The 23,784-nt window shown below is 42.1% G+C and overlaps 1 protein-coding gene and 1 long non-coding RNA gene across 2 annotated transcripts in view; one reads left to right on the forward strand and one right to left on the reverse strand.

The window, feature by feature from the left end:
• LOC138652041 (uncharacterized) overlaps positions 1–23,784 on the reverse strand; it is a 566,979-nt gene that overhangs the window by 51,713 nt on the left and 491,482 nt on the right. The window lies entirely within an intron of this gene.
• Positions 1–23,784, forward strand: part of LOC138651922 (carotenoid-cleaving dioxygenase, mitochondrial-like) — a 28,964-nt gene that overhangs the window by 2,350 nt on the left and 2,830 nt on the right. Inside the window, exons 2-10 of the mRNA XM_069742539.1 lie at positions 4,855–5,056; positions 7,510–7,721; positions 10,513–10,628; positions 11,987–12,089; positions 13,338–13,466; positions 13,757–13,917; positions 20,534–20,701; positions 21,875–22,006; positions 23,371–23,553. Of these exons, the coding sequence (XP_069598640.1) occupies positions 4,855–5,056; positions 7,510–7,721; positions 10,513–10,628; positions 11,987–12,089; positions 13,338–13,466; positions 13,757–13,917; positions 20,534–20,701; positions 21,875–22,006; positions 23,371–23,553 (1,406 nt within the window). The remainder of the gene's footprint in view (positions 1–4,854; positions 5,057–7,509; positions 7,722–10,512; positions 10,629–11,986; positions 12,090–13,337; positions 13,467–13,756; positions 13,918–20,533; positions 20,702–21,874; positions 22,007–23,370; positions 23,554–23,784) is intronic.

A 23,784-nucleotide genomic window follows, 5' to 3' on the forward strand; every position in this document is an offset into this window, starting at 1 on the left:
ATTCTCACCCCGAGGGCCACAGTTTGACATGTGTGCCCTAGAGGCACCCAATACAGGAGAATCCAAATCCCAGTAATTGCGTCTTTTGTTGCTTTGTTACTACAGAGGATACATGAGGGAGGCCGATAGATAGGAAGGGAAAAGTGAGGCAGTAAAAAAATGTCCAACAGGTTTCATAAGATGTAAGGAGCATGGAAAATGAATACATGAAACACTGGAAGTAAAATATATCTGTCTGTGGATGCAAGTTTTAAGTTGTCATCAGAAAATATCACGTTATTACACAAACTGTTTTTGCTTAAAATATAGAATTGCTTCTACTCTTAGTGGAAACCATTACAGTACGAGATCGGTTGTAATACCGTGGTGTAAACATGCGGTTTTCGCTCTCTCCTGATTCTCCACCTTTTTGGACGTGCATTGAACAGCAGGGTGGATTGCTGCTGAGGGAAAAAAATAAAAAATATCTTTAAATCTTCAGCTTAGCGAGTGTAAACGAGCTGAGTGTGACCTGAGCGCAAGTGCGAACGGCGGTAAGTGTGACTTGAGATTCAGTGACTTTGGACTCAGGGAGTTTCCAAGGGAGGAATTACTGAATTGCTGTCTGTATTTTATTAATACTTTGTATTTTTTTTATTTTATTTAACTTTTCTGTCTGGTGCAATCCCCATTAGGAAATGTGCTCCACGATTGTTAATGCCATCCAGTGCACATCTTGCTACATGTATGCAGTCCTTGATCAGCCGGTCGATGGTGCATACTGCTGTGCGAGATGTGAGCACGTTGTGCATTTGGAAACCCAAATTCTGAATCTAAATGTGCAGCTGGCAACACTGAGATCCATAGACAATATGGAAAGGAGTCTTCTGCTCACTGAGCAGACGCTCAATGGGATAGATGAAGGGGGGATGGTAGGATGGAGCTGCAGGACAGTGGAACAGCAAGCTGGGTGACAGTTAGGAAGTGGGGTAGAGGGAAGAGTGCCAGGGAGGCTAGTCCTGATCTGGCACACCCCAATAAGTTTGCTAAGTTGGCAGATGAGGGGGGTGCCAGTACAGGGGTAGCACTGCTGCAGCCAGGCATGTCCTCTGACAGCCGGAGGAGTGACTGCTCCAGTAAGGAGGGAAATAGGAGAGCAGGGCAGGCCAGACAGGTGCTGGTAGTGGGCGACTCAATTATTAGGGGAACAGATAGGGCAATCTGTCACAAAGACAGGGATCATCGGACGGTGTGCTGCCTACCTGGCGCTCGAGTCCGACACATCGCTGATCGGGTGGACAGATTACTGGGAGGGGCTGGTGAGGACCCAGCGGTCATGGTGCACATTGGCACAAATGACAAACTTAGAGGTAGGTGGAAGGTCCTTAAAGATGATTTCAGGGAATTAGGCTGCAAGCTGAAAGCAAGGACCTCCAACGTGGTATTTTCCGAAATACTGCCTGTACCACGTGCCACGCCAGAGAGGCAACGGGAGATTAGGGAGGTTAATAAGTGGCTCAAGAATTGGTGTAGGAAGGAGGGGTTTGGGTTCCTGCAGAACTGGGCCGACTTCTCAGTTGGCTACAGGCTCTGCGCTAGGGACGGGCTTCACCTCAATGGGGAGGGTGCAGCTGTGCTGGGGGAGAGAATGGCTAGAAGGTTGGAGGAGTGTTTAAACTAGGGATTGGGGGAGGGTATTCAATTTATAGGAGGGGAAGATAGTGCAGATAGAGATCTGGGCACAAATAAGGAAGTTGGGGGTGGCGGTGGCATGGGGGGTGGGGTTAGATCAATTAACGAATTAAAGAATAGAGGTACAGAGAGATACATGAAGTGCATGTATACTAATGCCAGAAGCCTCGCAACAAAATGAACGAATTAGAATTAATGGTGTTGGAGCATAATTATGACATGGTGGGGATATCTGAAACGTGGCTGGATGAGAGCCATGACTGGGCTGTTAACTTGCAGGGCTACAGCCTGTTCAGAAATGACCGTACAGATAAGCGAGGGGGAGGGGTGTGTCTATATGTAAAATCGTCCTTAAAACCCATCCTGTGTGATAATATAGGTGAATCTAATGAAAATATAGAGTTCCTGTGGGTGGAGATAATGGGAGGGGGAAAAATAATAAATTACTGATAGGGGTTTGTTATAAGTCTCCAAAAATAATGGAAGCAATGGAGAATATCCTCGTAAAGCAAATAGATGAAGCTGCGACTCAAGGAGAAGTCATTATTATGGGGGACTTCAACTACCCTGAAATAGATTGGGGAACAGAAACCTGCAGTTCCAGCAAAGGTAATCGGTTTTTGACAACTATGAGAGACAATTACCTTTCACAACTGGTTCAGGACCCAACAAGAAGGGGGGCTCTGCTAGACCTAATATTAACCAACAGGCCAGACCGCATAGCAAATATAAGGGTTGGGGGTCACTTGGGGAATAGTGATCACAAAATAATAAGTTTTCATGTATCCTTTAAAAAGATGTGTAATAGAGGGGTTACAAGGACACTAAACTTCAGGAGGGCAAATTTCCAACGGATGGGAGATGATCTTGGTGCAATTAACTGGGACGATATCCTGAGACACAAAAATACACAAAGAAAATGGGAGACGTTTATTAGCATCCTGGATAGGACCTGTGCACAGTATATACCGTATGGGAATAAACATACTAGAAATAGGAGGAAACCAATATAGCTAAATAGAGCTGTAAGGGGCGCAATAAGTGACAAAAAGAAAGCATTTAGAGAATTAAAGGAAGTAGGTAGTGAGGAGGCATTAAATAAATACAGAAAATTAAATAAATTCTGTAAAAAGCAAATCAAGGCAGCAAAGATTGAGACAGAGAGACTCATTGTCAGGGAGAGTAAAAATAATCCCAAAATATTCTTTAACTACGTAAATAGTAAGAAACTAAAAAATGATAGTGTTGGCCCCCTTAAAAATAGTCTGGGTGAAATGGTGGATGAGGAAAAAGCCAATATGCTAAATGACTTTTTTCATCAGTATTTACACAAGAAAATCCCATGGCAGACAAAATGACTAGTGATAAAAATTCCCCATTGTCACCTGCTTAACCCAGCAGGAAGTGCGGCGGCGTCTAAAAATCTCTAAAATTGACAAATCTCCGGGCCCGGATGGGATACACCCTCGAGTACTGCTGGAATTAAGTACAGTCATTGATAGACCATTATTTTTAATCTTTAAAGACTCCATAATAACAGGGTCTGTACCACAGGACTGGCGTATAGCAAATGTGGTGCCAATATTCAAAAAGGGGACAAAAACTGAACTCAGAAATTATAGGCCAGTAAGCTTAACCTCTACTGTGGGTAAAATCCTGGAGGGCATTCTAAGGGAGGCTATACTGGAGTATCTGAAGAGGAATAACCTCATGACCCAGTATCAGCACGGGTTTACTAGGGACCGTTCATGTCAGACTAATCTCATCAATTTCTATGAAGAGGTAAGTTCCGAACTGGACCAAGGGAACCCAGTAGATGTAGTGTATATGGACTTTTCAAAAGCTTTTGATACGGTGCAACACAAAAGGTTGATACATAAAATGAGAATAATGGGGATAGGGGAAAATATGTGTAAGTGGGTTAAGAGCTGGCTCAGGGATAGGAAACAAAGGGTGGTTATTAATGGAGCACACTCGGACTGGGTAAGCGGTTAGCAGTGGGGTACCACAGGGGTCAGTATTGGGCCCTCTTCTTTTTTACATATTTATTAATGACCTTGTAGGGAGCATTCAGAGTAGAATTTCAATATTTGCAGACAACACTAAACTCTGCAGGGTAATCAATACAGAGGAGGACAATTTTATATTACAGGATGATTTATGTAAACTAGAAGCTTGGGCTGATAAATGGCAAATGAGTTTTAATGGGGATAAATGTAAGGTCATGCACTTGGGTAGAAGTAATAAGATGTATAACTATGTGCTTAATTCAAAAACTCTGGGCAAAACCGTCAATGAACAAGACCTGGGAGTATGGATGGATGACAAACTCATATTTAGTGGCCAGTGTCAGGCAGCTGCTACAAAGGCAAATAAAATAATGGGATGCCTTAAAAGAGGCATAGATGCTCATGAGGAGAACATAATTTTACCTCTATACAAGTCACTAGTGCCACCATACTTAGAATACTGTGCACAGTTCTGGTCTCCGGTGTATAAGAAAGACATAGCTGAACTGGAGCGGGTGCAGAGAAGAGCGACCAAGGTTATTAGAGGACTGGGGGGTCTGCAATACCAAGATAGGTTATTACACTTGGGGCTATTCAGTTTGGAAAAACGAAGACTAAGAGGTGATCTTATTTTAATGTATAAATATATGAGGGGACAGTACAAAGACCTTTCTGATGATCTTTTTAATCATGGACCTGAGACAGGGACAAGGGGGCATCCTTTACATCTGGAGGAAAGAAGATTTAAGCATAATAACAGACGCGGGTTCATTACTGTAGGAGCAGTGAGACTATGGAACTCTCTGCCGTATGATGTTGTAGTGAGTGATTCATTACTAAAATTTAAGAGGGGACTGGATACCTTTCTGGAAAAGTATAATGTTACAGGGTATATATACTAGATTCCTTGAGAGGGCGTTGATCCAGGGAACTAGTCTGATTGCCGTATGTGGAGTCGGGAAGGAATTTTTTTCCCCAAGGTGGAGCTTACTCTTTGCCACATGTGTTTTTTTTTTTGCCTTCCTCTGGATCAACATGTTAGGGCATGTTAGGTTAGGCTATGGGTTGAAATAGATGGACTTAAAGTCTTCCTTCAACCTTAATAACTATGTTACGGTGTTACATCAGGTACCGGGAGATAAACCTAACAAATGTTTCCTTTTCTCATCTTTAGGTCTCAATTATTTCTTTAATAAAGAGACAGATCAGTTGTGCGCTTCCACCAGAGAACAGAAGGAAAGTATCGCACCATTATTCCAGACTGTGGAAGAGACACCGCAGCCCGTCCCCACCAGGATTACCGGGACCGTGCCGGGATGGATCACCGGTAGTCTGCTCCGCAATGGACCGGGCCAATATGAGTTTGGAGATGACAAGTGAGAGTAATAACGTTTAACCAGATGCCTATTGAAGCCATTAATTATCACTATACCTACCTCATATCTACAGATGAAAATTTGGTTTCTTCGCAAAATTTATAAACTTTCTGCTGTTTGCAGTGAAACTAAAGAATAATGTAAATGGCTCAACACAACCAATATAACAAATTCATCACAAAATTGCCCCTTTCAATAACTCCTGCAGTCTTGGGATTATTCACTCCCTTCCTGACAAGCCTCAACTATCATAAAAAAGTTCTCAATAATTATTATTATTATTATTGTCAAGGTAAAAATATATGTCTTTATACCCTTTTGTACTTTTATATATTCTTATGCTGTGAAACAATAAGTTTTTCCCCTTTGCTTGCTAAATGCAAATTTAACTGTATTTAAGATGGCTGCCAGTGTTCACTTTTGCCTTAGTTTTTGTACTTGCCAAGAATCTACTTTCGTTTCTGAAGCTGAAGTATCGTCCCTGGAGAAATGGAAACTTAACAAGATGTGGACAAAGGAAGATTCATCAGATGATGTCAGAGCCAATCAGAGGGACTGAATACTAGATACATTGCTTAAACCCCGCCTAACCCCGCCCTCTGCACACCTTCCCCCCAATGGACTATATAATGTTATGTATATGAAATAAACAGTTCAGTTGCTGTGACGTTACACACGAGCGTGCAATGAGTTTGAACCAGCATTGTGTCTGACTCATTCTTATCCGGTACCAACATGCTCCTAATCTGATTTGGAATGACTGGTGGATGAAGGGTATTGTCGTGACGACCCCGACATTATTATAGCGCCATTTATTCCATGGCGCTTAACATGTGAGGAGGGGTATACATAATAATAATAATAATCTTAAACAATACAAGTCACGACTGGTACAGGAGGAGAGAGGACCCTGCTGTGAATTCCGCTGTTGGGCTCCCTCCGGTGGTTGTAAGTGGCACTTTTGTGAGTTCTGCTCTTGGGCTCCCTCCGGTGGTTTTAAGTGGAATGGCTGCTCCTTGGATTTAGCAGTCTGCAGCTGCTTCCACTGATTGTCTTTCTGCTCGGCTATTTATGCCTGGCTCTTCCCTTCAGCCAGTGCCACTTGTCAATGGTTCCTGGTTGGATTCACATCTTTGCTTGGATTTCCCTGATATCCTGACCAGTTCAGCAAAGATAAGTCCTTGCTTTGCTCTTTTCTGTCCACATTTTGTGGACTTATTCGTTCTGTGCATTCTATGTTTTGTCCAGCTTGTCAGTATGGATTAATTTAGTTAAGCTGGAAGCTCTGGGAAGCAGATTTACCCTCCACACCTTTAGTCAGGTGTGGAGATTTTTGTAAACTCTGTGTGGATTTTTGTAGTTTTTAATACTGACCGCACAGTATTCTATCCTGTCCTATCTATCTAGCTAGACTGGCCTCCTGTGCTACATCCTGGTTTCATTCTGTGTATGTATTTTCCTTCTCCACTCACAGTCATTACTTGTGGGGGGCTATCTATCCTTTGGGGATTTTCTCTGAGGCAAGATAGTTTTCCTGTTTCTATCTTTAGGGGTAGTTAATTCTCAGGCTGTGACGAGGTGCCTAGGGAGTGACAGGAGCATCCCACGGCTATTTCTAGTGTTGTGTTGAGCTTAGGGACTGCAGTCAGTACAGGCACCACCTCCTTCAGAGCTCGTCCCATGTTGCTCCTAAACCACCAGTTCATAACAGGACCCTGCCCGCGAGGGCTCACAATCTATAAAATCACCTATTACACAATGGCTACGCCTGGACCGCCAAGCATGGTCGACCTCTGGTCTCCTGACTCAAAATAACTGTCTCCTATATATTCATGAGGCTGTTAGTTTAGGTAAAAAAAATTGCAATCAGTAGAATATTGCAACCCAAGCATGACTGTATGAATTCAACCTAATTGACTGACGCTCAGTAAATCCAGTGCTTGTCCGAGAGCCTGCGTCAATCAAAATGGGCCAATGGGCCAGAACTAGTTTATTGTGTTAGTGTCTCAAGTGGTCGTGACTTTGACATGCGCTCTCCAGCTGTACTGTAATGATTATTGGTTGATCGGATCAATAGATTTTCTTATCAGATACAATTTGATTTACTCTCCGGTTTACGAGGTGAAGGGGCTGAGCCATCCTGTGCATTTATGGCATAACCGCAGAGAGAGGCGGATCCCAAATAATGCATCTCTAAAACAGAGCCTATAGAAAGTTGGCAGCGCGTGGAGCCGTTTCTGCCTGTCTGATCTCGTTTTATGGTTACACTCATGTTTCTAAATTGCATCAGATTAAAAAAAAAATACTAACTTTACAACGCTGTTAATAAATGTTTCCCAATGTTAACTGCAAGACTTCTTTAAGTCTGAACTACAATGACATTGCATCAGATTAGCAGGCGAGTATTGACTCTATATTTGCTGCAGATTTGATGATCACTTTTTATTTGGCAGATTTAATCACTGGTTCGATGGGATGGCTCTTATGCACAAATTTACAATTGAGAAGGGAAATGTAACTTACATGAGTAAGTTTCTTCAAAGCGACTCCTACAAGGCAAACGAAAGTGAAAACAGGATTGTGGTTTCTGAAGTTGGCACTGTGGCCATGCCGGACCCCTGCAAGACCATGTTTCAGCGTTTTGTAGCCTTGTTTGAAATGCCAAGTAAGTATCTTAAATAGTAATCGCAGACATGATAGTCACTCCGACTACTACAACAGTAACTACCTAGATACAATGCTAACCACCCGTAGTGGTAACCACCCAACCAACCAATAGTCATCGCAAACCAAAGGGTCCCTTCCTGGCCAGGCACAACAGTCCCTTCCCAGCCAGGCACAACAGTCCCTTCCCGGCCAGGCACAACAGTCCCTTCCCAGCCAGGCACAACAGTCCCTTCCCAGCCAGGCACAACAGTCCCTTCGCAGCGAGGCACAACAGTCCCTTCCCAGCCAGGCACAACAGTCCCTTCCCGGCCAGGCACAACAGTCCCTTCCCGGCCAGGCACAACAGTCCCTTCCCGGCCAGGCAAAAACAGTCCCTTCCCGGCCAGGCAAAAACAGTCCCTTCCCGGCCAGGCAAAAACAGTCCCTTCCCGGCCAGGCAAAAACAGTCCCTTCCCGGCCAGGCAAAAACAGTCCCTTCCCGGCCAGGCAAAAACAGTCCCTTCCCGGCCAGGCAAAAACAGTCCCTTCCCGGCCAGGCAAAAACAGTCCCTTCCCGGCCAGGCAAAAACAGTCCCTTCCCGGCCAGGTAAAAACAGTCCCTTCCCGGCCAAACAAAAAAAACAGTCCCTTCCCGGCCAGGCACATCAGTAACCCCATAGACAAAATTAGACACAGCTTTAACCACTTCCTCTCATCAACCACAACGGTCATTTCCTAATCACAGAGGTGACCTCTGAGACAATTGCAACCATCCAGAAATAATTTTATATCCTGTCATACTGACAGTCAAATTACAATTTGGGGTTGTAAAATGTTGTGACATCCCAGCAAAGTGTTTTTCTAATTATTTTCCTGAAATTGTTCTTGCATATCAAAATCATCTTATTAAATTTCACTGTCCCGCTTGCCTTTCTGGAAAAAAAGGATGGAAAGGACAAGTAGCATAAAGTGAAAAGAAAAGGAAATTAAGTTTATTTGGTTGAATTAAAATGTGTAGAAACTAACTCAAGGTACATGGAATATATGAGGAGGTTTGTTGCAGGTTATTTGTTTTTGTTTGACTCCAGATCAATTTTTTTGTCTACAACTAGCTCACCAGTTCAGCCAGCTTGGCTTCGCGTGACATCTTAAAAGCTATGATCTAAGGTATTGTAACAAACAAACAAAAACTATTAAAATCTATGAAAGCAAAACACTACAAAAACGGCATAACAAGGACTCGCTGCATTTTAAACAAATGTGGCAGCCACTAAACAATACAAACCACAGCGATTATGGAGAGCTTTAATATTTCATGACAACTGTTCACAGCATTTGAGACCCAAAATTAAAAAAAATATATAAAAGTTCAGGCAAACACTGTAGATAGAAATTATTGTCCCTCTGCGCTAATTTCTTTATATCAAAAGTTGCAAAAGTTTGTGAACTTTGGCTCCTTCCCCTGTTCTGTAGAGAAAGCGAGTATCTCTTCTGTTGACATCAACTTCCAGGGTAAGGGTCAGTAGGCCCCCATACACACTGGACGGTCGGATGATCCTGTCATAATGGTCGGACAACTTTTATCCAACGTGTATGGAGGTCTTTGTTACATTTTCCGTCACTTTTGGACCAACGTCTGTGAAAAAAAATGGAGTTATTTAATCTAATAAAAAAAAAATATATATATATATATATATATATATATATAGCTGCTCATAAACTGTATAAAAAATTTCCCCCCAAACTATTAAACTACTAATGCCGCACTTTTCAAGCTGTAGAAAAAAGAAAATGCACAATAGGTATAAAAATGTGCATAACGGAACATGAAACCGAATGTAGCAAACATGGCACCGCAGGTAAACATCGAGAATAAACGTCCCGTAAATGCCCTCGGGGCTTTGTTTGCCACTTCTGGTTATTACGCCAGCCTCTCAGGACTCTTCCCATAGATATTAAATTACTATTTATTGCACAAATCCATCTGATCCTGTTTCACACATAAGAGAGAAAGGAACCAGGAGATTCTAGCTTGTCTTTAGTTGCATCCAGTTCCAACAATCAATTCCCCTTCCCCCCCCAAAAAAAAAATTAAAACCCAATTTCCTTACTCTACATGCATTTCCTTTGGCTCAACTCTCAAAGTTTGATAATATAGTGAAGACTGCAGTCGACCTGTGGCCTTTGATTGACTGCAGCGGTGATTTGACAATGTCATGTGAACCCTGAGTGACACAGCGCCAATATTGGAAGAACGGAGCTTTTTGTAAGGGATTTTTCAGCCCCTTTCAAAGTTATTTTATTTTAATTATTATCCCCCCCCCCCCCCCCAATAAAAAGTCATTCCCTGCAAATAGGATAGAAGACAACTTGCTGATTGCTGGGGGTCTGAGTGATGGGAACCCCCATGATAGTGAGAAAAGCCTGTTCCTACCTACGGAGGTGCGTATGTTCGGCCTTCGCTATCCGGATTGTCTACGGGACTGCCAAAGTAATGGGTGGAAGCCACGCACCAAGCATGCGCACCTCCGCCCCATCATCTGTAGAAGTCGGATTTCAAGCGATCTGCAAGTTATCCCCTATCTTTTAAGTAGGGTCAAACTGTTTTTGGCAGTGAGCAGCCATTTTACGGAGTGTCACGGAAGCACAATCTAATCCAACGTCATAATGAAAATAGTGTGACGATTGACAAATACAAAAGCTTAAATAAAAAAATAAATTAAAAAAACCAACCTTCGAGTGTTCGGCTTTTTGAATGGAAATGTGCATTTTTTTTTGTATCATGTATTATCTTTATTTGCTGTTTTTAGAACCGACCGACAACGGGAACGTAAACTTTGTGAAATACAAGAAGGATTATTGTGTCAGCACAGAAACCAACATAATCCATAAGGTGGATCTAGCAACTCTGGGAACAGCAGGAAAGGTGATTATTCTTTCCAACATGTTGAGAGTATAACATCATGAGTTACGCTTAAAGGGGGTTTCTGTAGATCTTGGCCATGCTTATAGAGAAGAAGAAAAAAAAGCCCATTCTACCCTTCGCTCAATGGGTCTCCACTGGACTGGAGGTGATGACATCCCGGCCACCAGTAACCAGACCCTACAGTCAGTCCATGGCCTCAGAAGTCATGTCATGGGGTAGTGACATCATCACTTCTGGCCTGTCGGAAAACATTGGGGCAGCAGTGCAGGAGTAAAAGGCAGATTCTAAGGATATGACCGATTTTAGTTTTGTACTTTTATAATCGCTTTTATAAAAGCAAGGAAAACTGAGCTGCAATATCAGACACAATCCACAGACAGTTGTAACAATATACATGGAGTTTTTTAGTCCCATAAAACCCCTTTACCGGTGATTAAAAAACTAAGGATTCTGCAGTTTACAAATCTACAGTTATCGGTGTATTTAGCATTTTATGACATATCCAATATTACATTGCCTGTTGTTCTGATTCTGGGTAAAGCTTCTTGCCTAATTACGGAGATATCCTGTAGAAGAACAATTTGAGGTGATAAATATGGCACGACTTCTTATGCTTCTATCTACTGTAAGGTTGCAGCCGGACAAGTCCTGGATGGGGGGTGTGTGTCATGGAGGTGGCTAGCCTTGGTGATGTAAGACCCGGAGGAGCAGGCTCCAGCATATAGTGCTGAGGTTTCTTTTTTTAATGGGTCCTGATTTTGGTAACGGTCAGAAGAGCAGGGTGGGCCTGACCATTTTCATACCTTTAGTTCCAGGCCTTGGAACAAACTATTTAAGGTAGTTCACCTGCCTTATTCGGGGTCTGTGTGTAGAGGTGGAAAGACCTTGTATATGTTGCTCTGCTTTTGCCAGAGGCGGTTAGGGCAGGACTGGTATCTAAACGGGTGAGCCCGTGCTATTATATGGACTGTTCATTTTCTGTTTTGTTTACCTTTTATTTGCAAGAAAAGCCATTTTGTTTTCCCTTCTGCTAAAAGTGTAAGAACTATAATAAAACGCTCCTGTTTACACCGAGAAGCTTCGTGGATCTAGCGTCTACTCAAGAGCGTACATCCCCTTTACACGACTTTCACATAAAATAAAAAAGTATGGACTTGGACTACTGTAATATGTTGAGGTTGGAAGGATTTATGCACTATGCTCTTAGATAACTAGAGATTTAATACTTTTCGTGGTATATACATTACACAAAGGTTATCTAAAGTTCAATAGCCGGTAGCCTAATTTGTCATTTTCCCTTTCGAGTTTTACGAAGAAGATGAAAACCACTTCACTAACTGGATATCATCTCCTTGCAGGTTGACTTGAGTAAATATATTGCTGTGAATGGGGCAACAGCTCATCCTCATTATGACCCTGATGGGACTGCATACAACATGGGCAATTCTTATGGCAAGCAGGGTAAATGTTAAAATAAGCTGCATTTTTTTTGATAAATGGAACAGTTGCAAAACTATCTGCCTGTGTTTGACTACGTTTCATCATCCTGTAAGTGTTATATTTCCCTGGCCGCGGTAGAGACACCGAGCTGTCTTTAATCTTCAATTATATACATTCTGTGTCCCAAAGTGGTCTATATTACAATAACCTTACTAATTCAGTGGTTGCCGTTGTCCCCTGCCATTTTCATTTGTCATTGTTGGCCATTGCGTTGCTTTGCCCTTCAACAACTTTGAAAAGATTACTGTGAAAGCCATATTTATTTTTTTCAACCTTCACAATTACCTACTATAGCTGGAGGGTCTAAGAAGGAACATTTTTCCTTATGGAGAGTGCTAAGCCTATGTAAGTAGATTGTAGGCCATACAATGCTCCTCTGGGAATTTGATATGCAAATATCCTCTATGGAGAGGAGGCGGACTGGAACTCTAGTGCTACCTTTTGGATGTAGCATTTGTAAAAGTCAATATCAACCCTTTAATGAGCCTTGCTGCATGACTTAAGTTAAAAAAACAACAACAACCAGACACATGTTTCGGAATGTTTACCAATCATTAGTGTCAAGTTTGACTGGGTAGGGGGCATCTGACAGTGATCTCTAAGGAGGAATGTTTTTCCTTGTTGAGAGTGCCAAGCATTGCATGGTCTATAAGTTTCCACAAGGAGAAATATTCCCTCTTAAACCACCAGTCAGAGCCAAATCGGACCTCCTGCTTTGCACTGATGAGTGTCAAAAACACCGAAACGTGTCTGCAAATGGACTGTTTTTTTTATCCTAAGTCATTTCGCAAAGGCTCGTTGCTGACTTTTTGGATTGCTACCCCCAACAGTTGGCTCTACAGTTTAAATACTCATCTTCTTTGCACACTGTAGCTAGAGAAGTTCTAACTTGAAGCCTCATACAAGTGATACAGGAAAAAGTGTAGACCTACCCGGCCACTAACGGAATAGATGTGTGGCTAAACTAGTCCAGGTCCCAAGACACCCACTGATCACTCAAAACACCCCTAATTATGCACACAGAGGCTATACCTAGGATTTGAATCATTTATGGTCTTAGAACCCACTCCCCGAATGATGTGCATGAAATTAGAGGCAGAAAAAACCCAAAGAGTAAACATTTACACTAAAATTATTGGAAAGTCAATCGCTTTTTCAGAAAGTCTGTATGACACATTGAATGATTAATGATCAGTTTATGACTTGTAGGAACGTTCTACAACATTATTAAGGTGCCTGCTCAGGAATCCGAGGATGAAGATGCTCTGTATGGAGCGAAGGTTATTTGCTCTATACCAGCAAGTGACAATTTCCATCCCTCATACTACCACAGCTTTGGTGAGTACAGGAAAGTACAAGGATTGATGTAAATGAAGCAGACAGATATTGACATTTGGCAAACTTCACTGTGATTAAATTATTGTCATGTCTGCTCCTGCTTCCTAGAACATCGAGCACATAGAGGGAATGTCCTAGAGCCATCTGTGACTATTGCAATGCAATTCGCTACATGTCATCAATGGTGGATATCCAGACAGAAAGAGAAGGAATTGTCAAAGAATCTAAGTGACCAAAATACACCAAGTACACACAAGCAAAGTATTTCCTTTTTTTCTGTTTTCTCCCAGGAATGACAGAAAACTACATTGTGTTCATAGAACAACCAATCAAGATCAATGTGCTGAAAATAAGGATGAGCAACATGACCGGGTCACCCATAATTGACTGCTTTAGTTGGGATCCCAGATACGACACCATTTTTCATGTGGCAAATAAACACACGGGCGAGGTAAGACCAGGGCTGCCATCAAGAATTTCGGGTCCTCATAATGGTCAAATTTTTGCTCCCCCTTGAGACTCCACCCAAGCTCCCACCCAGCTCCACCTTCACCCCTCAAACCTTCAACAGTCCCACCGCCCACTCCTGGAAAAACTCCACTTCTGCACCACGTCCTCACCAATCACACAATAACAATTCCAATGGAACAGTTAGTTATATATACAGCTATCAGTTCTTGATTTGGCCAAAATATTTTTTAAGCCGCCACCACACCAAGGTAGGCTCTTTCTGCTGGGCCATATTATATTCTAATCTAATAAAAATTTGTTATAATATTCAATACTCTTTATGTATATTTTTCTTTAAAGGAATGAGTCACATACATTTTTTAAAATGATCAATAATAATAGCCACATACAAGGAACAAATACCGTCACACCATGGCCGGACCACATATTACCACCACATAATGACCGAATAACACCACATACAAGGAACAAATACAGTCACACCATGACAAGACCACATATTACCACCACATAGTGACTGAATTATACCACATACAAAGGACAAATACCATCACAAAATGGCCGGACCACATATTACCATCACATAAAAGGGACAAATGCAACCACACCATGACCAGATCACATATTATCACCACACAGTGACCGAATAAAACCACATACAAGGGACAAATGCCACCACACCAAGGCTGTACCACATAGTGACCGAATAATACCACATACAAGAACAAATACTGTTACACCATGGCCAGACCATATATTACCACCATATTGTGACTGAAAAATACCACATACAAGGGCCAAATACTGCCACACCATGGCCGGACCACATAGTGACCAACAAATGCCACCGCACCATGACCAAACCATATATTACCACCACAATTACTGAATAATTCCACAAAGGACAAATACCACCACACCATGACCAGATCACATATTACCATCACAGTGACTGAATAATACTATATACAAAGGACAAATACTGCCACACCATGACCAGACCACAAATTACCATCCCATTGAGACCTAATACTACAATACTGATCATTAAAAAAAATATTAACATTACAATAAGTGCCATTATACACAGGAGCTCTGTATATACAATGCCTACAAGTAGTATTCAACCCCCTGCAAATTTAGCAGGTTTAATAAGATGCAAATAAGTTAGAGCCTTCAAACTTCAAACAAGAGCAGGATTTATTAACAGATGCATAAATCTTACAAACCAAAAAGTTTTGTTGCTCAGTTAAATTTTTATAAAATTTAAACATAAAAGTGTGGGTCAATTATTATTCAACCCCTAGGTTTAATATTTTGTGGAATAACCTTTGTTTGCAATTACAGCTAATAATCGTCTTTTATAAGACCTGATCAGGCCGGCACAGGTCTCTGGAGTTATCTTGGCCCACTCCTCCATGCAGATCTTCTACAAGTTATCTAGGTTCTTTGGGTGTCTCATGTGGACTCTAATCTTGAGCTCCTTCCACAAGTTTTCAATTGGGTTAAGGTCAGGAGACTGACTAGGCCACTGCAACACCTTGATTTTTTGCCTCTTGAACCAGGCCTTGGTTTTCTTGTCTGTGTGCTTTGGGTCGTTGTCTTGTTGGAAGATGAAATGACGACCCATCTTAAGATCCTTGATGGAGCGGAGGTTCTTGGCCAAAATCTTCAGGTAGGCCGTGCTATCCATCTTCCCATGGATGCGGACCAGATGGCCAGGCCCCTTGGCTGAGAAACAGCCCCACAGCATGATGCTGCCACCACCATGCTTGACTGTAGGGATGGTATTCTTGGGGTCGTATGCCATCCAGTCTCCAAACGTCACGTGTGTGGTTGGCACCAAAGATCTCGATCTTGGTCTCATCAGACCAGAGAACCTTGAACCAGTCAGTCTCAGAGTCCTCCAAGTGATCATGAGCAAACTGTAGACGAGCCTTGACATGACGCTTTGAAAGTAAAGGTACCTTACGGGCTCGTCTGGAACGGAGACCATTGCGGTGGAGTACGATACTTATGGTATTGACTGAAACCAATGTCCCCACTGCCATGAGATCTTACCGGAGCTCCTTCCTGGTTGTCCTTGGGTTAGCCTTGACTCTTCGGACAAGCCTGGCCTCGGCACGGGAGGAAACTTTCAAAGGCTGTCCAGGCCGTGGAAGGCTAACAGTAGTTCCATAAGCCTTCCACTTCCGGATGATGCTCCCAACAGTGGAGACATGTAGGCCCAACTCCTTGGAAAGGGTTTTGTACCCCTTGCCAGCCTTGTGACCCTCCACGATCTTGTCTCTGATGGCCTTGGAATGCTCCTTTGTCTTTTCCATGTTGACCATGTATGAGTGCTGTTCACAAGTTTGGGGAGGGTCTTAAATAGTCAGAAAAGGCTGGAAAAAGAGATAATTAATCCAAACATGTGAAGCTCATTGTTCTTTGTGCCTGAACTACTTCTTAATACTTTAGGGGAACCAAACAGAATTCTGGTGGGTTGAGGGGTTGAATAATAAATGACCCTCTGAAAAGACTTTTCACAATTTAAAAAAAAAAAAAAAAGAAATAACATTCTTTTTTGCTGCAGTGTATTTCACACTTCCAGGCTGATCTACAGTCCAAATGTCACAATGCCAAGTTAATTCCAAATGTGTAAACCTGCTAAATCTGCAGGGGGTTGAATACTACTTGTAGGCACTGTAGTGTATAATGTCACTGAACAGATAAAACACTGATCACAAGTGACATACACAGGAGCGTTGTAAATAGTGTACAGGTAATACAGGGATCACTGGTGATATTATACACTGGAGCTCTGTATATAGTGTCAGTGTACATGTAATACAGTGATCACCAGTGCCATTATACACAGGAGCTCTGTACATAGTATATGTCAGTGTACAGGTAACACACTGACTCACCAGTAATGTTGGAAGTCCTTTATCTTTACTTTTCTTCATCCAGCGCAGACCGCCATCACTTCTTCCAACTAGGACTCCTCTCTGCAGAAAATAACACTTATCTAGAGCACCGCTTCCAGAGCATAGTCCTCGCTTTTTCCCTAAATTCTTCACTACCCCAGATGAAGAAAAAAAAGCCATAGTGCTGCCTTACATAGTAAAAGTATCCCCCTCAATAAAAAATTTGCTCTCCCCCACCCTCAATTCATAATAATTTGCTCTCCCTCATACACGATCCCCAAGTCATCATTTGCTGTTCTCCTAGCCCAGGCTCTATTCATAATCATCTACCCGTGCCCCTGGAGCCCGGTGAGCAGAAGCAAAAGAGGGGGGCCCAGACTGGATCCAAGCCCCTTCTCTTTCTTCTGCTAACTGGGCCCCATACACCAGTAAGGGTAGTATTGACTTGATGGAGGCCCTGCATAAGACTATATAATCATAGAATGTTAGAGTTGGAAGGGACCTCCAGGGTCAACATGTCCAACCACCTGCTCAATGCAGGATTCACTAGACCATTTCAGAATGATGTTTGTCCTGCCTGAGGAGGACCTGAAGAGTTCTATTGAAAGAGAACTCACCACTTCTTGTGGCCACCTGTTCCACTCATTGATCACCCTGTCAAAAAGTTTTTTTTTTCTAATATCTAATCTGAATCTTCTCCCTTTCAGTTCCATTCCATTGCTTTTCGTGATTCCACGTGCAAATAAAAATAAGAACGATTCCTCCACACTGTGACATACCTTTAGTTATTTGTAGACAGTTATTAGGTCTCCTCTTAGCCTTCTTTCTTGAAAGCTAAACATTCCCAGATCTTTTAACAGTTCCTCGTAGGACATACTATGCCGTCCGCTCACCATCCTGGTAGCTCTTCTCTGAACTTGCTCCAGTTTTTCGTTTACTTTTTTTTTCTAAATGTGGTGCCCAGAACTGGACACCGTATTCCAGATGAGGGCTGACCAAGGAGGAGGTTTTGCCTTTTTTGCTGCTGCATCACACTTTTTAGTCATGTGCAGTCTGTGATCTATTAGTATACCCAAGTCTTTTTCACACATGCTGTTGCTTAGTTCTATTCTTCCAATTCTGTATTTGTCATTTTCATTTTTTCTTGCCCAGATGTAGAATTTTGCATTTATTTTTTCTATATCATTCTATTAATCACTGTCCATTGTTAAAGTTTATCTAGATCCTTCTGAATCCTTTCTCTGTCTTCTCTAGTGATAGCTATCCCACCTAGCTTTGCATCATCTGAAAATTTGATCAGTTTACCTTCAGTTCTTTTATCTAGATCATTTATAAAAATGTTGAACAACACTGGGGCCAGTACAGAGCCTTGTGGTACGCCACTTGAAACACTCTTCGAATTCGATGTGAAGCCATTTATTACCACTCTTTGAGTACAATCACTGACCTAGTTATGACTACATCTACTGCACATATTTTCTGGATAGGTTGATGAATCCTCCAGTTCAGACCACGTTGAAGAAAAGTGATGGTGTTGCTAGAACTGAAGTCAGGTGTGCATTTGGCACACTGGTATGGAGCAATTTATGGCTATTAAAGCTAAATATCATGGCCCACTATGCCATCTTCCCACAGGCCATTGTGTACATTACTTATATTTGGTGCCCACAATAAAAGGGTTGTCAAATATTCAAGCTAGCCAAATCCAGCCATCTACAGATAACTCACTTGTGCAGGCCCAAGACAATCTGATAAATGTGTCCTGCATGTGGCCTTGCAACAGGTTAGGCTAATTATAGCATAATTTTCAAGCAAAGGATACTTGGAAAAAGACAATCTTATGAAACTTTCATATAGAAGATGTATGTTATTTCTGCAGGCAAGTAATTCTGGAAATAGATAAGTGACCGCAGTGGGCACGTTTCATACCCCCAATCCTTTTTTATTAGGGAGAGGAAGTGCAGCTGTCTCCAGCAAACAAATAGACTTTGAATAGAGCGGCTGCACGCATACATGGCCACCGCTCCTTTCCAACAGGGCATTTCAGACTCCTTCTTGAGTTGGGACAACCCCTTTAAATTAAGTTACTCAGTGCTCTGATCTCCTGCAGGTTCAAAGGCGATGAATGGCGCATGATCACAGATTTATTAAAATTTGACATTAAATAGCTTCAATCTTGAGTTTAGACAACTCCTTGAAATTATATAAATGACCTTTCATTAATGGTGTATTGCGTAAAGCTTGATGTGTGCAATGCTGTGGGGTATGTACCCCAATATCGTCCTCATTATCATCCATATTGCTCAGGATTGTGTGCTGGATACTGCATTGTAAACACAAAGATGCTCCCATGAATCAAAAGGTGGCGGAGCCCAGATATACGATACCTGATGACACATGCTACGTTATGTTCTGAAGACTCAGAGTCCAAATGGAAGAACGTTTTTTTTTATGTTCTCTAGTGGTAGGTCAAGGCTTTACATTCTCTACTAAAGGACTGGGATACTGAGCAGTCACACCAACAATATTACAATAGTTTGAAAAATTCAGTAAAAACATAGAATTTTAATACAAGTTTGATTAAACATGTAAGTGACAATGAAATAAACAGTTTAAAGGGGAATTTTGGTTACAAAAGTTATCACCTATCATCCAGATAGAAAATATCTTCTAGATTGGTGGTGGTCTGACTAATGGGATGGCCATTTTTGCTCTCTGTCATAATGGAGAGGAATTCCACATGCTTGATCGTTACGCCCCGCATTCTCTGTGGGACCGTCGGAGAAATTGAAGTGCTGTGTCCGGTTACATCATGCTGTTCCATAGAGGATTGCTGGAGTACAAATATAACCCACTCTTATGATTGGTGGGGGTCTTAGCAGTAGGGTTGCATCTCATTCATCTTTATGTCATCCTTTGTACTATGGAGAGGTGGAAACTTCTTGTAACCAGAATGTTTCATTAAACCTTACAGTCAGTTTCTAAATTCCTGAATTTCAAGACAAATGTATCCTTCAAAGCCAGCATCATGTCGGGAAACAGCCCCATACACATTAGATGGTCGGTGTCACGTATCCCTACCCCATGGTGTCACTAATTCGTCACGTGTTCCGCTCTCACACGTGACTTGGGGTTGTGCCTGCAAGGGTTAATCTATCTCCCCACTCTCAGTCCAGAATTCAACCTCTGTCCTATGCTGTAATGGGAGCATAAATCACACACCAACCCAGGCCACACACCCGCTCATACACGTTGCCACCACTTATCGAATACATGGGCAATGAGTCCCGGAAATAATAATACTAATAAAAATATGTCTATCACTCATAAAGGCTCACACACCTTAGGCTATGGATTCTTTTAGAACATTCAAGGTTCAACTTGTTAAAGTTTTGTACTTTAATAACAAAAGGTTCAATGCTTACAATAAGAAAAAGGTATAAAAATCTAATAAAAAAATTTCACCAGTCGGGCATTTGGGGCATCTTTTATCTACTGTGTATATACGATCTAGCACATGGGACCTTGTGAGGCCGTTCATTGGGCGCGATCGACAGGATCTAGTAAAGTAGATGCACTAAAAGGATGTTCATGTCTGTCACCCTGTGCTAGTAGTAACTTCATGTTTCTGATATACTCATGCATATACTTATCAAACATATTATTTTTTCTTTCTTTTTTATCCAGCTGCACTCCTCGAAATTTCACGCTCAGGCATTTGCCATGTTTCATCAAATCAATGCATATGAAGACGAGGGCTGCATTGTGCTCGATCTCTGCTGTCAGGATGATGGTGCGGCTATAAAGATATTCCAGCTGCAAAATCTGCACAAATCTGGAGAAGCTTTGAACGAGGTATTGCATTAGTGAGCGCAGGACCTTACAATCTTACATAACAGATTACAGCCTTAGGATGCTTTCACTTTGCGTTTTTTTTCCCATGTTCACTGGTCCCATCAGGGCTTGCGTCCAAACCCCCGCAAAATAAGATCCGAACATATGTGCTGATGGGGCCATAGACTATAATGGTGTCGGCAGAGTGAATGTGCGCTCAGCCGTGCATAATTTTCGGGTGTGTATGCCTATAGGAGGCGAATGATCAGACTTATTAGACTGCATCTAAGTGTTCGCCTGCAGAAGGTGTAAACCAGGGGTGTCAAACTGCATTCCTCAAGGGCTGCCAACAGGTCATGTTTTCAGGATTTCCTTGCACTGCACAGGTGATAATTTAATCACCAACTTATTATTTGTGTAGGTGATTAAATTATCACCTGTGCAGTACAAGGAAATCCTGAAAACATGACCTGTTTGTAGCCCTCGAGGAATGCAGTTTGACACCCCTGGTGTAAACTTCAGATAATGATGGCCATCCGAGCGCACATTCACTCTGTCTGCACCATTATAGTCAATGGCCCCATCGGTGTATTCACTTCCTGTTAAAAAAAAAAATGGATGTCCTCAGGACATTTTTTCTTACCCTAACTGCGATTAAGACAAAGAATTTTGGAAATTGTATTTCTTTAAAAAGTTTTATCACGGCTTGGCTTTTACAAGCCTTTTTTATCCTACATTTCTGGCTGCAGAAATAGTTAACTGAGAGACGGTCGGTGAGCTAATTCTCAATGTTGGTGTGTTGTTTTCTCATCGAAATTATGACAGCATCTAAAGTTTAACTCTAGTATGATACAGTCTGTGGTCATAAATCACAACCCTGTTCCGATAAAAGATTGATAAACTCTCCATCAGAACGAGCTCAGTGACAGATACTCAGTTACCGCATTCTGCACATGACAAGTGCAATACAGGGACTACAGAAGGCAAACCACGCCATTTTTTAAAAATTATACCCAAATGCAAGGATTATTTTTAGACAAAAATATGCACAATTATGAAGTCCGACATGTAATATTATAGGTTTCCAGATAAAGCAAGTCTCACTGACGGGACACGTTTTCTGACCGGTGGTAGACATTCTCTTCGCATCACTGCAGTTACATCCTTTGTTCTCGCCTTTCTTTACTTCAACAGTTCTACAATTCAGTTCCCAAGTCGTTACCTCTCCGGTTTGTGCTTCCTCTGAATACGAAGACGCCACATGATACAAAAATCAACCCCCTCAGCTATAGCACGGCCACGGCTGAGAAAAGAGCTGATGGCAAGGTCAATTTTACTTTTATGCAATTTTAATTATTATTATATAGTGTTTTTTTTTTAGAAGTTTACAACAATATGGATAATTTGTTAAAAAAATAAAATAAAAGAACAGCGCCTCCTTTGACCACAGCTTGTGGTTGGTATTGCAGCCAGTCACCGTTTGTCACTGATGTCTATTATCTGCAATGCTAATGTCCCTTCAGCAGCGCTGCAGCCAATCACTGAGTGCAGCGTCTTTTGGCGTCTACAGTTAAAGGGGAAGGTTTTGGAATAATTGCATCAAAGCAAGAAAGTTAGTTAAATACAAAAATAAGTTCTATTCTTCTGGTAAACTGTTATGACCTGGTGGTTAGGAGCACTCGGAATGACCTGATAGTTAAAACTCACACAGGACAAGCTCTGGGATGTGGGAGCTCTGCTGACCGCAATCCCTAATCCTATCACACACACTAGAAATAGCCGTGGAGCGCTCCTGACACTCCCTAGGCGCCTCGTCACAGCCTAAGAGCTAGCTAGCCCTAGAGATAGAAAATAAAGCCTACCTTGCCTCAGAGAAATTCCCCAAAGGAAAAGGCAGCCCCCCACATATATTGACTGTGAGTAAAGATGAAAGTCACAAACGCAGAAATGAAACAGGTTTCAGCAAAGGGAGGCCAGACTTACTAAATAGACAGAGGATAGGAAAGGTAGCTTTGCGATCAGCACAAAAAACTACAAAAAACCACGCAGTGTGTGCAAAAAGACCTCCGCACCGACTAACGGTGCGGAGATGCCACTCTGCATCCCAGAGCTTCCAGCTAGCAAGACAAAATCATGATATCCAGCTGGACAAGAAAACAATGAACGAATTAGATACTATCAGGAACTTAGCTTCTGCTGGAGTAGACAGGTCACCAGAAAGATCCAAGAGCGAAATGAACCAATGCAGAAACATTGACAGCTGGCATGGAGTAACGATCTAAGTGGAGTTAAATAGAGAAGCCAACCAAAGGATAAACCACGTCACCTGTGTAAGGAACCTCAGAAGCAGCAGCTCCACTCACAGCCACCAGAGGGAGCCCACGGACAGAAGTCACCGAAGTACCATTCACGACCACAGGAGGGAGCTCGACAACAGAATTCACAACAGTAAACGATCCAACTATTCGGTGGTCCCATCTTGCACTCATGACATGCTGATTACATGCACATAACAGCTGCAAATAATCATTAGTTAGGTACAGACAGTACTGCCATTTTCACAAAGACCAGTGATTGACTGCAGCGGTGTGTAGTCATTAGTGATGGATGAGCGAGTGTACTAGGGTGTTATCCGCTGAGTCTCCTTTGGGCATCTTCTCTACACAATACCTGTGTGCTGTGTTTTCTAGCTGTGGTGTTCACCAGAACAGCTGTATGATCGCACATTCGAGGACATCGGAAGCCTCGACTTTCCTGCCATTAACTATTCCCAGTACAACACTAAGAAGTATCGCTATTTCTATGGCTCTGGGCTCCAGCATGTCATAGGGAGCTGCCTGGTGAAGGTGGATGTTAACACCAAGCAGTGTATGGTAAGTACCATCACAGCGATGTTCAAAAATTTCCCAAAAATAAGCCCTAGCATGATCTTACAGGATATTTGGAGAATGAAATATAAACACCAGTTACAGTCAGGGATGGTGTTTGTGGGGGATTTGGACCCCCAACTTTTCTATTCCAAGGCTAAAACTATTTAAGGACCTTTGGTGACATCACACTCATCTGATCACAATTGTTGTATGGACAGTTTGCAAAAACAAAGA

The sequence above is a fragment of the Ranitomeya imitator genome, chromosome 10 (assembly GCF_032444005.1).
Source record: "Ranitomeya imitator isolate aRanImi1 chromosome 10, aRanImi1.pri, whole genome shotgun sequence".
NCBI lineage: Eukaryota > Metazoa > Chordata > Amphibia > Anura > Dendrobatidae > Ranitomeya > Ranitomeya imitator.